This window comes from Tenrec ecaudatus, chromosome 4 (genome assembly GCF_050624435.1).
Source record: "Tenrec ecaudatus isolate mTenEca1 chromosome 4, mTenEca1.hap1, whole genome shotgun sequence".
NCBI classification, from domain to species: Eukaryota; Metazoa; Chordata; class Mammalia; order Afrosoricida; family Tenrecidae; genus Tenrec; species Tenrec ecaudatus.
The window spans coordinates 138,338,355-138,355,457 of record NC_134533.1 but is presented as its reverse complement, the minus strand read 5'-3'; the positions used below and the strand labels follow the sequence as shown (position 1 = coordinate 138,355,457).

Genomic DNA, 17,103 nt, shown 5'->3' with positions numbered 1-17,103 from the left:
CTTCAAGTTGACATGAAATAATATAACTACCACAAGGACCCAAAGATTTGGGTGAAAACATTAACAACTATCTCTTGATCCATACAAGTTTCCACATGAACACGAGGAAGTGTTCTGAAATTCCCATTCTTCTCAATGTTGGCATAGCTTATAGGATCCAGAGGAGGGACACCACATCTCCTTCATCCAGATCCAAATGGATTGACCAAACACCCAAGGGCCTGTAAATATAGACAATGGGCATTTGCTGGTAGAGGCCTTGTACATATTTGAGACTCACTTTGAGTTCTGGCTGCTCAGAACCGTTTTCTTACCCTTGTCCTCGAAGTCCTAAACACTGGTTCCTTTGGGAAAACTAAGCTCAACAAGCAAATGACATCAGATGTGATTTTGTTTTGTAATTCAAGGAAGAACTATTTTACTTCAGTTGAATGGTGCTGGGGGAGGGGGAAATGATGACTGGGATAAGAACCAGACAAATAAATGGCAAACATGTCCGCTTGTCCTGGAGACTCACTTTGACTGAAGGACTTAGATATTTCTATGAAAGAAAAGACACCCACTCTCCACTCCAACAACACAGACCACATCTTCAACTTACTGAGCATGAGAGGTGGAGGTGGTTGTTAAGGAAGGGTCTTGAAATCCAGAGCGGAGCCTGGCTTCTGATTGCACATTGTAGGAGCTGGTGAGTGTAATCCCACACTTGGCCCTGTGTCCATATTTGTTAATTTTTTAAACATATGTTTAAAGCCTGTTTTTCCCACCATGGCCCCTTAATTCTAGTAAACCCCTGTCCAAAAACAAAGCCTCGGATGAGGAATGGGGGGAAGTTGGAAGACCCGGTAAGAGGTGGGAATCCCAAAGTTGACACAGTAGGTATCCACCTGTGAATCAAATCGTGGCCCCCAAACTATGAGCTGTCAATCATAACTTCTATACCTGCAGTCACAATGTCATTTGGGACTGAGTTTTGGGTATGTAATAAAGCAGTTGCAGTGTGTGTCTTAAGTCAATCTCCTTTGAGGCACATGAAAGCAGCCCCAGACTTAGGGCAAGGTACCATTAGGACAACTCACAAGTCTGTTCGGATCTAAGTTGAATACCTTTTTAAAAAAATTATTATTGCCCTTCATTATCAATAATTTTGTAAATGGAATCTTTGAACATCTGCATGTAAACATCTAAGAATAAGATTAAATTAGCTAAGGCAACATAAAATGTAGTACATATTACTAATGATAAAATACACAAAACTAGCAAACTGACAGTTCTAAATGTGGTTCCATCATAATTTGGGTATGTTCTAAATCAGGGACTGCCTATATATAAAGACTAAACAAGCCAAGGAGTAAACAGAGAGAGGTCAGGTCTCAGGAGGATCACCCAGGAGCTAAACTCAAAGGATATAAATACCTTCCTTCAGAACCACCGAAAGGTCTTCCTCTGAAGTGACACCCTGAATTCAGAATCTAGACTCCTAAATTATGAGAAACTAGACCATTTTTGACATTTCTGTGAAAGCAGCCTAGAAGACTAGTTAAGATAGGTGGGAATCAAACACCTCTTTGAAATGGAGCTGTTGTCTGCTTTCCTTGGGAAAATATCAGAATATGGAACAGTTAACATGCTTGACTCCTGGTCAAAAGACTGGTGATTCAAGTCCACCCAGAAGTACCTCAGAACCAAGAACAAAGGTGGCAATCTACCTCCCGCGGACCTGCCACAGAAAGCCCTGCAGAGCTGAGTTCTACTCTGACACATATGGGCACCAGCAGTTGGGACTGATTATAGGCCAATTAATTTTTGGTTTTAGCAGAATGATTCTGGTTTTAAAACTCAACATCGCATAAAAACAATGTCATTTTTTGCTACTTCATTTCTCTGGATCTCATTACACCACATATAAAAGAGGTTAAACTAACTCGAGATTTTCAACGTGTGCCCCAAGGTCCCTAGGATCTTTTCGTTCTTGAATGTTTGAAATGAACTTGGATGTCATGAAAGACTCCAAGTCCACTTCGGTTTTACTTTTCCTCCCTTCTTTTAGTCACTGAGACCAATATTTAGATCCGAGGAGTGAGAAATCTGGAGGGGCCAAGATAAGATGGTGATGAAGGTATGTTTCCTAGCCCGATGGGGGTGCCACCCTGCTCCCCGGTAACAAATTAGCAAGGCAATTTTTTTTAAGTGCTAACTTTAACGAAGGTATACAGCAGGGCTCGTGATTCCTACCCAATCGGCGGCGGGTAGGGCAAGAGTTAACACTAACAGGAGTCGCCAGATTTCAATTCCGTGTCGTCCCAAGATACCCGGATGGTCTCAGTGCGGGAGACAGCCGGCGGAGGCCCCGCCCCGGGGCGGCGCCCATGACGTCACCAGACCGCGCCAGCTAGTCGCGGGCAGCCCCGGTCGAGACAGCGCGGCGTCCCGCGGCCTGCTGGGGGCGCTGTGTCCCGCCGGGCGGCCCCGCGGAGCCGCCATCGCCGCCCTCCTCCCCAGGCCTACGTCTCCGCTCCCGGCGCCGCGCCGCCGCCATGGCCGACGTGGAAGACAGCGAGGAGCCCGGCGTCTTCTCCGCTCACTCCGGGGGCGCAGGCCCCAAGGCGGGGGCCGACAAGATGTTCTCCCTCAAGAAGTGGAACGCGGTGGCCATGTGGAGCTGGGACGTCGAGTGCGATACGTGCGCCATCTGCAGGGTCCAGGTGATGGGTAAGCGTTACCCCGAGGCTCGGGCCGCGCTGCGGCCTCCGCGGCCGCGCTCGGGGCGCCTGCGGGCCCGCAACCGCGGCACGAACCGTGCAGCCCGGTACCGCGCGGGGGTCGCGCTGCAGGGGCGCCGCCTTGGAGCCTGGGTTCCCCCCCCCCACTCCCGGGCGCCCCTGACAGTTTGGCCGGCCTCCCCGCGGCCGCGGGGTCGTTCAACTGGCGCCCCTCGGTCGGGCTCGTCTGTGGAGGGAGGTGGATGATTGACAAGTCCTTTCTGGCGGCGGCGTTGGCGTTTCGTGGCAGTGGAATTGTTTCCGACTCTGGGGGATCCTTGTGTACGGAAAGCAGACTTCTCCAGACGGCGTGACCTTTCGGAAACGGACCGCCCACCTTTAGGCTTGCATTAGACGACCAGGAAACCAGAAGTGGGTGACTTGCCGTGGGTGCCGCCGCGGCGCTCGGTGTCCCCAGCCCCGTCTGGAAAAGCAGAACCATAAAAGGGTCGGAGTAAAGGCCCCCCTTCAGCAGTGCCCACACCAAAGTGACTGTCCCTTCCCTGGAACTAGAGTTTGCGTCAGAAGGCACTCGTTTGGTTCGAAGGGAAGAAATGTAGCTCGAGGGTTTTTTAATTGAAGAGTGAAGTCCTGTTCAGGAGCTATGCTTTCACCGCACAGGAAGGAACTTTGGCCCCCTGCCCCCATCTTACGGTGCCAGGTCCTAGAGAAGACTACCCTGCGCAGCCAGGCCTTTGTGGAGATATGCTCTTACTTCTCTCTATGACGTTGAACCAAGTAGAACATTTCAGAACAGCTTAGTCCAGTAATGTGTCACAAGGTTTAAGAATCTAAAGCCACCTTGAAACAGGTATAACCACAAGGTGTCTTTTTAAATAGAGCATTCAAACTTACTGCGCTAGCATCTTAAATACCTCTGCAGGGTAAGTGAACAAGTCTGAGGTTTCTGTGGTTTGCAAACTCTGTGACTTGTCCTAAAAATGAGAGAATTGGTGAAAATAACGAAGAAAATTTCTTTCCCTTAAAAAATCTATATATTAATACATGGTATATTTAATACTGTACATAAAAAAAACGCTACAGCAAAATAAAAGGGAAATAACATAGTACTTCGTTTGCAGCACATGGAAATGTAAAGGTAGAAATAATTGTAAATGATTTCTTAGAAGCCCAGTGCTACCTGTGAGGTCAGTAGTTCAAAACCACCACAGGAGAAAGACAGGCTTTCTTAGACACCCACAGGAGCATTTCTACCCTGTCCTATAGAGTCCATACGAGTTGGAATCGACTCCACCCCAGTGGGTTTTTGGCTTGGTAGAAGCAAATCATGAAAATCAGCCAGCATCAGAATACTCACTGTATGCACTCTTGTTATTTATAAAGCTTGTTTCAGAGAATTTGCAGTGAGATTCAAAATGTTAGGTTTTACTTTTGAAGAACTTACTTTTGAGACATGAAGTCTTATTTCCCATGTTAGATTTCTATGTTACGCATTTGGTTTATTTGCTTGCAGCGCCTCTTCCCGATCCCGCTAGCCCCACCCCCCACCTTTCTTAAAACTAGAATCATAATTTCCAGTTTGAGTTACATTTTTAACTAATCCATTCAACTTAATGATCTCTTCTTTTGCAGGATAAGCTTGCTAACACTTTTACTCGACACGTTTCTTCATTAGTGTAAAAAGAATTTATCCCAAAACTATTTTCTCCAGAGGAAAAGAAATAATAAATAATAATAAAATGAAAATGGGGAAAACTAAAATAATCAAATTCTACATCATATACATTTTATGGGTCGATTTCCAGTTATTGAGATTATAAGTATGTTATAATTATAAGTATGTCGGTCAAAGGGGTTACAAATGGTTGAAGATCATTAACTTTGTCATATCAAATATTCTGAAGAATTAATGCTGCAGGTTTATAGGACTTATACTTTGGGTTAAGTAATGTGGACTAGCCCTTTGTATTTTATTTATGAGGAGTTAATGTCCACTTAGTGGACTGACCCAAAAGAAGAGTTTTATTAAAGATTTCCCAGTCCTTACCCTAGAGTCAGACTAAAAGATATTGTGGTTATTTTTTGTACACATTAGAAGTAGGCTACTGTAGATACTAGAAATATTAAAATTTTAAAAATAACCTGAAGCTTTGGACATTTTTATAGATTTGAGGGTTTGTTTGTTTTTTTATAACCTATGTAAACCAAAGCTATAAGTATAATTGGAGATTTTAGATTCTTCAACAAGAGTTTACTTAATCCTATTTCTGTACTATTTTGATTTTATATCAAATAACTAAATGATACATTGTTGACTTCTTGCTCCACAATTTGCTTGCCAGTCCTTTGTGCCTGGTCGCCCTCTCTGGTTCCCCTCCTCGGTTCTCCCAGGAGGAGAGGCTCTGCTCAGGGAGCAGATGCTGATGGGGAACAGGAGAAAGTTTGCTGGTGGCTATGTTCTAAAAAGGTGGAGTAACTTTCAAGGCTGTCCTTTGACGTAACTCCCTAACTTGTAAAAGAGGCAGTTTAATCCTGAAGTGTTCGCTTTATAGTTCTTCCATTTTTCAACCCCCGTGATAACATAGAACCCATCCAGCCAGAGCCGGATAGCATTTCTCCACTGTATCATAATCCTCCCGTGCTAGTTTGTTCTCTCCATTTGCTGGTGAGCTGACTGAGATCAGGGTCCAGAGCATGGTCATTTTGTTGCCCCAAAGCAGACTTCCCTTCTCTCACAGGGTCCATGGTTGGGATTTAGGGAGTGAGAGCACCCTAAGGAGGCAGAGATGGTTGGTTGGTAATGTGGTGCTTTCTTAGGGTTAGATCCTGTGGAGAGGAGCAAACAAATACCAGAGCATAGTCCATTGTAATAAGACAAGCCGGCTTTAACCCCACTCTGTCTGTTTTTACATAATTCTTTTTCTCCTGTCTATGTCAAAAAGTATCTTTTCTCTGTAGGTTTCAGCTTCCCTTTGATTCCTCTTCCAGATGATCTGAAATATACAACAGCACCCCTTTTTCAGTAAATTGCACCCCAGATTAAATTTCTTTTGGTGTTGCTTTTGAGAAAATACACAGCAAAACATAACAGCAATTCAGCAATTTCTGTATACAACTCAGCACATTGGTTATATTCTTTCCTGAACTGCCCCTCCCCCATCAACATAAGCTTACTGTCCCTGAAATTTCTTGTTTGTTTTTATTTTAATAAATCATTTTATTGGGGAGCTCTTATAACAATCCATACATCGATTTTTTTTTAATAATGCAAGATCTTTTACTACTTCTTTTTTGTTTGTTTTAACGTTTTATTAGGGGCTCATTCAACTCTTAATCACAGTCCATACATATGCATACATCAATTGTATAAAGCACATCTGTACATTCTTTGCCCTAATCATTTTCTTTTCTTTCTTTTTTTTTTCCTTTTCTTTTTTTACATTTTATTAGGGACTCATACAACTCTTATCACAATCCATACATATACATACATCAATTGTATAAAGCACATCCATACATTCCCCGCCCCAATCATTCTCAAAGCATTTGCTCTCCACTTAAGCCCTTTGCATCAGGTCCTCTCCCCCCCCCCCCCCCCCCCCCGTCCCTCCCCGCTCCCCCCTCCCTCATGTGCCCTTTATAATTTATACATCGTTATTTTGTCATGTCTTGCTCTATCTGAAATCTCCCTTCCCCCCCTTCTCTGCCGTCCCTCTCCCAGGGAGGAGGTCACATGTAGATCCCTGTAATCAGTTCCCCCTTTCCAACCCACTCACCCTACACTCTCCCAGCATCGTCCCTCACACCCTTGGTCCTGAAGGTATCATCCACCCTGGATTCCCTGTGCCTCCAGCCCTCATATGTACCAGTGTACAACCTCTGCCCTATCCAGCCCTGCAAGGTAGAATTCGGATCATGGTAGTTGGGGGGGAGGAAGCATCCAGGATCTGGGGGAAAGCTGTGTTCTTCATCGGTACTACCTCGCACCCTGACTGACCCATCTCCTCTCCTAAACCCCTCTATGAGGGGATCTCCAGTGGCCAACACTTGGGCCTTGGGTCTCCACTCTGCACTTCCCCCTTCATTCAATATGGTATATATATATATACACATATATATATACATATACACACACATATATATATATACATACACACACATATATCTTTTTTTTTTGCATGATGCCTTATACCTGGTCCCTTGGGCACCTCGTGATCGCACTGGCCAGTGTGCTTCTTCCATGTGGGCATTTTTGCTTCTGAGCTAGATGGCCGCTTGTTTATCTTCAAGCCTTTAAGACCCCAGACACTATCTCTTTTGATAGCCGGGCACCATCAGCTTTCTTCACCACATTTGCTTATGCACCCATTTGTCTTCAGCGTTCCTATCTTGCAGCCAATGATATGATGATTTTTTGTTCTTTGAATGCCTGATAACTGATCCCTTTGGGATCACTCGCTCACACAGGCTGGTGTGTTCTTCCATGTGGGCTTTGTTGCTTCTGAGCTAGATGGCCACTTGTTTATCTTCAAGCCTTTAAGACCCCAGTCACTATCTCTTTTGATAGCCGGGCACCATCAGCTTTCTTCACCACATTTACTTGTTCACCCACTTTGGCTTCAGCAGTTGTGTCGGGAGAGTGAGCATCATAGAGTACCAAATTAATAAACGAAAGTATTCATACCAATTTAATAAATGAAATTTAATAAACGAAAGTATTCATGCATTCATAAACGAAAGGGAGTGCTTGAGTAGAGGCCCAAGGTCCTTCCGCCACCTTAATACATCGATTTTTATCAAGCATATTTGTACATATGTTGCCATCATGTCCAAAACATTTTCTTTCTACTTGAGTCCTTGATATCATTTCCGCTTTTGTCCCCTCCCTCTTCCACTCTCATGAGCTCTTGGTAATTTATAAATTATTTTTATTTTCATATTTACACCATTGGCAGCCTCCCTTTACCATGTTTCTGTTTTTTTATCCCCCTGGGGTGGGGGAGGGGAGTTGTATGTAGATCATTGCCATGTGTTTCCCCTTTCTCACCTTCCCTCTATCTTCCTGGTATGGCTACTGTCAATATTGGTCCTGAGGAGTTTATCTGTCCCGGATTCCAGGTGTTTCCAGCTCTTATCTGTACCTGTGTACATGCTCTGATCTAGCCAGATTTGTAAGATAGAACTGGGGTCATGATAGTGAGGGAGGAAGCATTGAAGAACTAGAGGAATGTTGAGTGTTTGTTTCATTGGTGCTATACTGCACCCTGGCTGGCTCATCCCTTCCTTGTGACCATTCTGTCAGGGGATGTCCAATTTGTCTACTGATGGGGTTTGGATTTCCATTCTGACCCCCTTGTTCACTTTGAAATTGTTGGTTGTTTGGGATCTTCTGATGCCTGATCCTGGTTGACACCTCGTGATCACATGGGTCTGTGTGCTTCTTCCAGGTGGACTTTGTTGCTTCTCAGCTAGATGACTGCTTGTCTACCTTCAAGCCTTTAAGACCCCAGATGCTATATCTTTTGATAGCCGGCCACCATCAGTTTTCTTCACCATATTTGCTTATGTACCGTTTGTCTTCAGCGATCCTGTCGTGTCCCTAAAATTTCTATCAGATCTTATGAGTTGCTGTTGTTACTTTGATCCTCTGTCTGTCTACTAAATGCTATGGAATCACTCCCAGCTCATAGTGACCTTAGGATTTCTGAGACTACATTTTAACAGGAGCCAACAGCCTCATCTTTCTTCCAAGCAGCAGCTGGTGGGTTGTAGCTGCTGGCCCTGCAGTGCGCAGCCCTTCACTTACTGCATTGTACCACCAATCCTCCTTGCTGTTGCCCAACTAGTTCTTAAGAGAGCGTAGTGCTCAAGTCAGTTTTTAACTGTTTCAGCTTGGTGATTATTTGGTTTTAAGATTTCAGCGGATAAATTTGGTTTAAATTTTAAAGATGATCTCAGGGTAATAGTTTCAAGGGTTTATCCAGCGAACACCTCTCCCCTCCCCCCCTTGGCACCAGAAAGTCTGGAGTGTATGAAAATGTGAAATTCTGCCCATTTCTCTCCTTTTCATCTTCTATAGAATCTTTCGCTTGGGCACTATCTAGTTCCTTTAGGCTCATGGCAAAAGAGGCAGTTCATGGAGGCACATCCCAGATAGAATTTTGAAAAGGTCTAGTTTACTCCTTAGCTTCCCTTTCCTAGGAAATACTAGGAAACACTTGTCATTTTTAAGTAGATAACTTTGGGCTCAGGCTTATCTGTAAAGAAACCTTTTTCTTTAAAAGAAAACAAAGAGAGCTTTTATTAGATACTTAGGTATCTCTTACTCCATCTTCTCCAATTCTCACTGGTTTTGTCACCAAGGTGATATAGAAACACCTCCTGATGTGACCCCATGTCACAGGGCCTTGAGACTCCTTGAGCTTTCTAAGCAGCCCAGGACCACACAATGCTCTCTTCAGATCTGCATGTTCCTAAACCCATCCTCCCCTCTACACCACACAGCCTTTTCAGCAGTCTTGTTTATGCGACCCCCAGTGGTGACCAGCTGGAAGCATATAAAATAATTTACCTGTAGGAAACGTGTAAATGTTCTTGGGGGCGGGGAGTAGGGGGGGAAAGCAGGTTATTTTTTATGAATGGCTGAAGGAAGGAAACTTCTATTACCTCTGTCTGAGTGACTCGCTATGGGAGAGAGTGGGAAAAGTTTTCAATTTAACTGAAAAATTTTTAATTAAATTTGTATATAGGTTAATATAATCACATAGTTCACAAATAGTGAAAACTTAATTTCATTCTTTCCCAGATAAACTTTATTGGTTATTTCTTCATTATCCCCCATTTGGTTTTTTGTGTATGTGTTAGGAAATACACATGCACTCATATATGGCTTGTTTTAAAAGGATAGCTCGAAAACGAACTGTCCCAGTGGTTGATCAATGTGGAGATGCCCAGCAAGCTCCTCATAGGGGAGAGCACAGCATGTTTGTCTCTAGTGGTTGCATCCGGTGTCCAGGCATCTTTTCATCTGAGCTTGTCAAAATAGAGGGTCAGGCACGCTTGTGAAGCTGCTCCTGGTCATAAGTACTTAGTAAAGTGCCTGTACTCTGGTCCTCTTTAAATAGTTACACTCCGATGAGAAAGTGATAGCAAGAGCCTTTTATCTTCATCTCTAACCCTCCAGGCTTTTATTTGACTTTGAAGCATCTGGGTTTTTAAAATCTGGAGCATCACAATGAGAATTGCTGTTTGTTTACTTTTAGATGCCTGCCTTAGATGTCAAGCTGAAAACAAACAAGAGGACTGTGTTGGTATGTTGTAATTTCTTTCTCTTGCTTTTTTCAACTGAAGATTTCCTCTCAGTGGGGATGTTTGAATTTGCAATTCTAAGATTGACTTTATCAATACACAAAAGTAAACTGTAAAGCAATGATGCATTATGAATAGAAAATGTGTTGATTCTCAGCAAGCCTTAATGGACTAACACTGTAAGTCATATCATTGTCTGTAATGCAGATTTGAGTCTGTGGTCAAGCAAGGCTGCTGTAAGCATTTTGTTAATCGAAATAGAAGTAACTCTATTATGAAAAGTATAAGGGATTGGCCTCCATATCATTTGACTTGTGACTGTGCTACAGGTTCATATTCTTAGGCTTTTACTCTCCTGACACAATTCAGTTTCAGCATCCTCTTGTGGATATACTGTTTAATTTTTCAACCACGGTAGAGAAAATCTGAATCTCAAATATTTTATTTGGAACATGGTTTGTGGATAGAAATCTGTTTGATTTTCCTTGTAATCTGAGACTATAAAAGTTATCATAGCCTAATTAAATTATTCCAAGGTTCTTATGTCCTAGCCCTTGAGGTGATCTATTCTAAAGGTTTCCTTGGAATGAAAGGTCAGTTTTGTGTTCTCCTGGTTGACACTCTTGCTTCCTTAAACACTTAGAATGTTTTCCCCATTCTTCTTACCCCCTGCAGTCAACTTCATTAAGAAATATGTTGTTGTTGCTTCTCTTTTTTTCCCTATTTTATTTAATCTTGGTCCTTTCCATGTCGTTCAGTTGGTCGAGGAAGGGACAAAACCTAAGTTTGTGATTGAATTCCAGCTTGTGAGTGATTTCCCTGGGTTTTAAGGTTTGCTTTGATGCTGTTTGTTTGAGAAATATGAATTGGGGGATTTTAAGACACTGAGATCACGGTGAAGCCACTCTCTCTAGCCGCGTGGAAAATTCCGTGAAGGTTTGTGCCGCTGTGGATCACTTGGTTTACTGTCCTTAGAGCACATCCCAGGAGGTGCACTCCACCGGTCTAGCTACAGTGCCCTCCAGTGAGAGGGCAACATTCCAAACTCGCCCTATCTTGGTAAATAAAAGTCGGAAGGATATTTTCTACTAAGTTAAAATACAAAAGGTTTCCAGGGTCAGTGTATGACCAAGAAGGTCCCTAACTTGAGGAAGAGACAGCATGTGGCACTCTGTAGGAGTAAGGGTTGGTGGGGTGGGGGTGGTAGACTTCCACATTCACTGATTGTTGACCATGAACAGAAAGTCCCCAAGCCCAGTAACTTGTCATATGTCATGAATATAACTTGCACACAGGAGTTTCTATTTGTTGCTTTGTAAATAGAAGGAACTATTTTTACCAGCTAACCATTTAGTAGTTAAGTCTTTAGGAAGCTGATTGTTTATTCATAATAATAGAAAGTTACAGAGCTATTTTGGAGCTTAAGGCTGAATTCTAGTTGGAATATTTAACATTCAGAATTCTTTTTCTTTCAGTGGTCTGGGGAGAATGCAATCACTCCTTCCACAACTGTTGCATGTCCCTGTGGGTGAAACAGAACAACCGCTGTCCCCTCTGCCAGCAAGACTGGGTGGTCCAAAGAATCGGCAAATGAGAGTGGAGGAATGTGGTCTCAGTGCCCTGGTCTGAAGGCGTGGTGGACCTTGATATCAAGGCGCTGCTTAGCTGGAACTGGTTCCTGAAATAGGCTGGGACTCCTATGGCTCTCATTAAAGGCATGGTTTCACATTTTGTCAAGTTTCATTTTACAGAAAGTCTCTGCAGTTAAGAAGATAATTTATTAACTATGGTCTTTCCTACCTCGTGTTGTGCATCACACACACACTGCTTAGAAGTGTTTTGGAAAAGGAGAGAACTACCAATTGAGTGCCCTTTTCAATTTACCTGCTGCTACCCAAGAGACTGTGGAAGCAGTGTCGTTCAGAGGACAGTTGTTTGCATGCTTATAGGTGATCAGTTAAAAACGAATAATAGTAACAAAACGTGGTTTGAAATTCAACTCTTATCTTTCATTTTTGTTCCTGATATTTATTTTTTGTTTGCGGAGAGAAGGTAATAGTGAAATCTTTACTATAAAGGTAACTTTAAGTTGGACGTATACCAATGAACCCAGGGTAGATAAAATTTAACTTGCAGTTACATGGGATTTTGATCACCTTTTAGATGGTGATATTCGGTAACTCAGCAACGAATCTAGGAAAACCTAGACCCGAATTCACTTTCCTTTTAAACCTTTCAGTGGTTATAGGCATACATGTTTTCCAATTCTGGCCAGATTATGTTACAAGTTAACTGGGTTTTATGTGGAATGTCAATGAGGTGAAATGTTTACCACTGTACTATTGTTTCAGAAAGTGTATTCTATCATACGATGTTTTAATAAATGATCTAGTCTCACTTTATATGGATTTTCATTATGGCCATTTTATGTACAACCCTCAACTGAAGTTAATAAACTAATTTGTCAAATGAGTGTCTTCATTCAATAGAATTAAAAGTGTATTACCTAGAAACAAAAGCATAGGAAAATGCTTCAGTTGTTTTACTCTTTCACATTTAAAGACACTATTCATGCGTATAAGAGCTTTATGTACAAGAACAATTGAATAATGGGAAACCACTCCGGATCAAGTCCATAAGTCCAATGTTAGCCCATACCAGTCTATAATTTCCTCCTCAGACTCATGCAACACATGCTGAGTACAGGAGGATCACAGGACAGTGAGTGGAAAGTCTTGTGGATCCTGTGGTGGTGGAAGCATGTTAGCACTGGCGTGTGTCTGCACATGGGTGGCTTCTCTAGCTCCAAGATTTTGGCTGTCATCAGTATGGTTCCATGTGGCTTGTTTACAGGAATATCTCCCAGGGAATGAGTGTGTGTCTCACCTCCAGCGAGCTGTTTATCTCCTTAGTGCCTCCAAATGAAGTCATCAAGCTGCGACCTGATTGACAGGCTAAACACCCCCTCATTCTCACATTGACAACAGATTACGTAACCACCACACAGTTCATTCTTAAATCTCCAAAGAAAGCCCACTGTGGAGGTTCCTGTTAAATACTGTTAAATGTAAACCTTAAAATTTCACCATGCATCTCTGCAGAGTTCGAATTTGCCATTCTGAATACTTTTTCACTAAGGCAGCAGTTCTCAACCAGTGGGTTGTGACCCCTTTGGGGGTCAAATGACCTTTTCACAGGGGTCACCTGATTCATAATAGCAAAATTACAGGAAGTAGCAGCGAAAATAGTTTTATGCTTGAGGGGGTCACTACAACATGATGAACTGTCTTAAAGGGTTGAGGCATTAGGAAGGTTGAGAACCACTGATCTAAGGGATGTGAGCACATTAAAAGTTGAAAAGAATTAGAATTACATATGGTTTCATAGTGACAATTCTCTGAAATTTTAAAAATTGTATTTTGCAATTGTCTTTACTGGAAAAATGTATTGCAATATGCTTAACCATTTGGGTGTATTGTGCAGTGAACTGATTAGCAGCTTTTCATCTGGCCCTTATTAAAGGTTGTGTCCGTCAACTGAAGCAAGTACTTAACTGCAGTCAGGAGGAAGATAGGAAGTGCTGAGTTACTTGAATCAGATGACAGTATGGACATGAAATATGGCGGAGCCATTACAAGTTGACTTTCTTCACAGCCCCACTACCTCACAAAGCTCTTGATGTTACACATCAGTGAGGGTGGAAGAGGGGGTACAGGTGAAAGCAACACTGCTCCTGCCCCCCAGAGTGATACCAGCTCCTCTTGGTCATCTGAAAATTCAGTACATACCATTTTATCAGAAATCGCATGGCATGATATTTACTTGTGGCTTCCAAATCGAAAGTTGGGGCGTGGACAGTTTTTTATTCCATTTGGTCAAAGAGATGTAATTTACTGGTGTTTTGGGCAAAGAGCCCCTGTGGTGCTCTCTGGTAAGCTTTGGGCTGCTCCAGGCTGATGCTGCCACAAAAAATTGACAGCCCTGGAAGCCCAAGATTTGATAGCATTGAGTTGGCTTTGGAATGTATTGCAAGTAATTAGTTATATTTAGCAAATTTCCATCTTCTAAGTTACAGTTGTGTTATAGCCAACATAAAAAAATTAATCTAAACCTATCAGGTCCACTGCCTCTTTTTAATAGAAAAAATATGCACCTTTACTAGAGTTCAGAGATCGCTCTCCCATATAAATAACGTACATTGTAATGTATGTACAAGGGGGTAATTCCCCCCATCCCCAAATTGGAAAAGGGTCTGCCCAGAAGTAGCGCTCAAACCTCATTTTCGGTAATGGCTGATTTCAGAGAATAGTGTGCAGCTGTGAAATTTTGTTCGAACAGATGAAAATGACAGAATTCCTGCACTTGTGCTTGAGACCGACAGCGGGCCATTGGAGAGATGGAGGAGTTATCTGGACTATCTTGGAGCTCGGCTCAGCGAATTTTAAGAGTTGGGAATGAGAAGGGTGAACGTGAAATGACTTGAGTTCTGACTGACCTCATGGTGCTATTCCTATGACCCCAAAATCAAACATCAAGTCAGTGGAAGACGCCATCACCTCACCCCAAAAGCTCGTCATTTGGAATCGGAGATCAAGATGATGCTCATGTTTTTTTGATGTGAGGGAGAAAGTGCATTTGGAGTTTGCTCTACCAGGTCACACTGTCAATCAAGCTTTATATTTAGAGGCTCTGAAAAGATTGCTTAACAGTATGTGATACAAAAAGACCTGATTTGTGGCACACTACTGATTTTGCCGCCACGACAATGCTCTTGCTCACACAGCCATCTCAGTGTGCAAATTTTTGGCAAGAAACAGCATGCCTTTTTTGCTCAATGCACCTGACTCACTTGACCTCGCTTGTTTTTGTTTTCATGAATGAAGAGGGACATAAATGAACTGATTTGAAGACACAGAAGAGGTCAGAAACAAAAACGAGGGAGATGCTGTCAGCCATCCAAACAGATGAGTTTGGAAAATGTTTCCAAGAATGGAATCTCAGATATGACAAATGTATTAAGTGTAAGGGAGAGTACTTTGGAGGTGGTAAGGCTGTTTTGTAAAAACAAATACATAGCTTTGGGGGAGAAAGTCCAGGGTTTTTGGGTACCCCTCGTATATTTCAGTGTGATGTGCGTGCTTGGACTTCATTACATGATACAACAGTGAAGTAGGTTGATGCAATGACTCATGTATGGACAGCAGCAACTAGACAACTCGCAAATGAGCATTCCTACTGACAAAACCTCACTCCTGTCTCCAAATCGTGAACCACAGTAACGTCCCGAAGTCAATATTTGGTCTCTGACTGTTAGTTTCATATTTGAAAAAAAAAAGGTGAATGTAAAACCAAATGCATAGTATAGAACAAACTTTATTATGGTTAAAGAATACATGAATAAGCAGTTAGGTTATAGGCACAGATAAACATTTTCAACTACGGGAATTTGAAAGCCATGCAGGATGCCACACAAAGTTGCATCATGAAAAAAAAAAACAAAGTTGCATCATGTTGGGCTTTCTTGTATTGCAAGACTAACTTCCCTGAGCCAGGCTACTAAGCCAGCCCCGCTGTCTACACTTACACATTCCCAAGATAGCCCCTCAGGAGCAGGATTGGCTTCTCTGACTGCCTCTCTCTCCAAGAAACATCCTAAGACACTGAAGTGATTTCAGTATTTTAAGTGCTTCAGGTTCTTAACGATTGTGAGCCTGCACAGAAGAGCCCGTAGGCAAAACTCTTGCTGACCGCTAGGCTGTTCTTGGAGGTCTAGGCTGAATACCTTTAGCATGAGCCAAGTTGCACATACACTTGGCAAAGATGTCTAAGCCTAGTATAAGATCAGTCTTGCTTCTTTTTTTAAGTGTTTCTAGAAGTTGAACATACTTCTAAAGGCAAAAATGGAAGTAATTTGTTGCTTTTTCATTTATTTCCAAAGGCTCATTTTAGATATTGAACATTACATGCTCTGAACTGAAAATTAGGTTTTTCTTTTTGTAAAAGCAAAATCAAACTTGCTGTCAAGTTGATTGTCCTAGCAGCCCTATAGGACAGAGGACAGTTTCCCTGAAATGTGAAATCAAGGATGCTGTGGTTTAGGGGAAAGTTTACAAAGTTAATTGGTTTCTCACGGGGGGTCGAGACACAACTTGTTCCTGATGTTGGGTGCCATCCCCACAAAGTTTCAGCACTCCTGAGTCCTTGGGTTCCCCCTTTCCCTCCTCCCTGGTGTCTGGCCTGCCCCTGACTTGACACTGCTTTTGGGCAAATGTTGCCCTTTAGGACCCATGTAGTCGATTGTTGTGAGGACTATGTTCCTCGTGGATGTTATTGGTGGCTTTATAGGGCTAGCCTGTATGCCCAGGCTGGAAAGCTTTATGGAAGCATGTTGCCACCTCTCAGTGGACAGGGTCGGACGGCTGAACTTTTGATGGCCAGCTGAGCATATTTAATCTGCATGCTGCCAGGGCATCTTAGGGAAACACTTGTTTAAAAGAATAAAGAAAAATATTACTGGTTGGGGATAAAGGAAATTGGAATGAAAGTACAAACCAATGTACGGTATTTGAAATTATAAACTCTTATTCTGAGCATGAAATGTGTTAACACAGAAGTTCCTCTTGTGCCGTTTTACATCTTCATTCAATTCCTGCCATGATTAGGTTTTGTTCAGCAAGATGTGTCTTACAGGAAAAGTGTTCTAGTGAATAAGAGCCAAGACTGGAGACAGGGTCCTACCTAGGTTTGAGTCCCAGACCCACAATTTCACTTTAGGCAAGTTACTTACCCGTCCTGCCCTTCAGTTTCCTTGTATGGAGAATGTAGACAATACCTACCTCACTGCTACGTTTTCAACATTGAGGACTAAATAGACTAATCAAAAACGATTCTGACTCACAGTGACCCTACACGACGGAGTAGAACTGCCTCTGGATTTCTGAGACCGTGAGTCTTCGTGGGAGCAGAAGCCCGATCTCCTGTGGAGCGCTGATGGTTTACTGCCTGCCCACCACACCACGAGGGCTCCTGGCAGACTGCATGTTAAATTCCGGGAACGATGCGGCTGATGGTT

General features: G+C 42.7%; 1 protein-coding gene across 3 annotated transcripts; it reads left to right on the top strand.

Annotated features, from left to right (window-relative positions):
- The first annotated feature begins 2,408 nt into the window (after window positions 1-2,408).
- Window positions 2,409-12,494, top strand: RNF7 (ring finger protein 7). Of its 3 annotated transcripts, none has more exons than XM_075546821.1 (3): window positions 2,409-2,705; window positions 9,986-10,033; window positions 11,507-12,494. In XM_075546821.1, exons 1-3 carry the CDS (start codon window positions 2,538-2,540, stop codon window positions 11,561-11,563), a joined length of 273 nt encoding a protein of 90 aa, XP_075402936.1. In that variant the 5' UTR covers window positions 2,409-2,537; the 3' UTR covers window positions 11,564-12,494. The 3 variants fall into 3 exon arrangements, with proteins under 3 accessions (XP_075402936.1, XP_075402935.1, XP_075402934.1); XM_075546819.1 differs by having other exon boundaries at window positions 2,428-2,712; XM_075546820.1 differs by lacking the exon at window positions 9,986-10,033 and having other exon boundaries at window positions 2,410-2,712.
- Window positions 12,495-17,103: the final 4,609 nt, after the last annotated feature.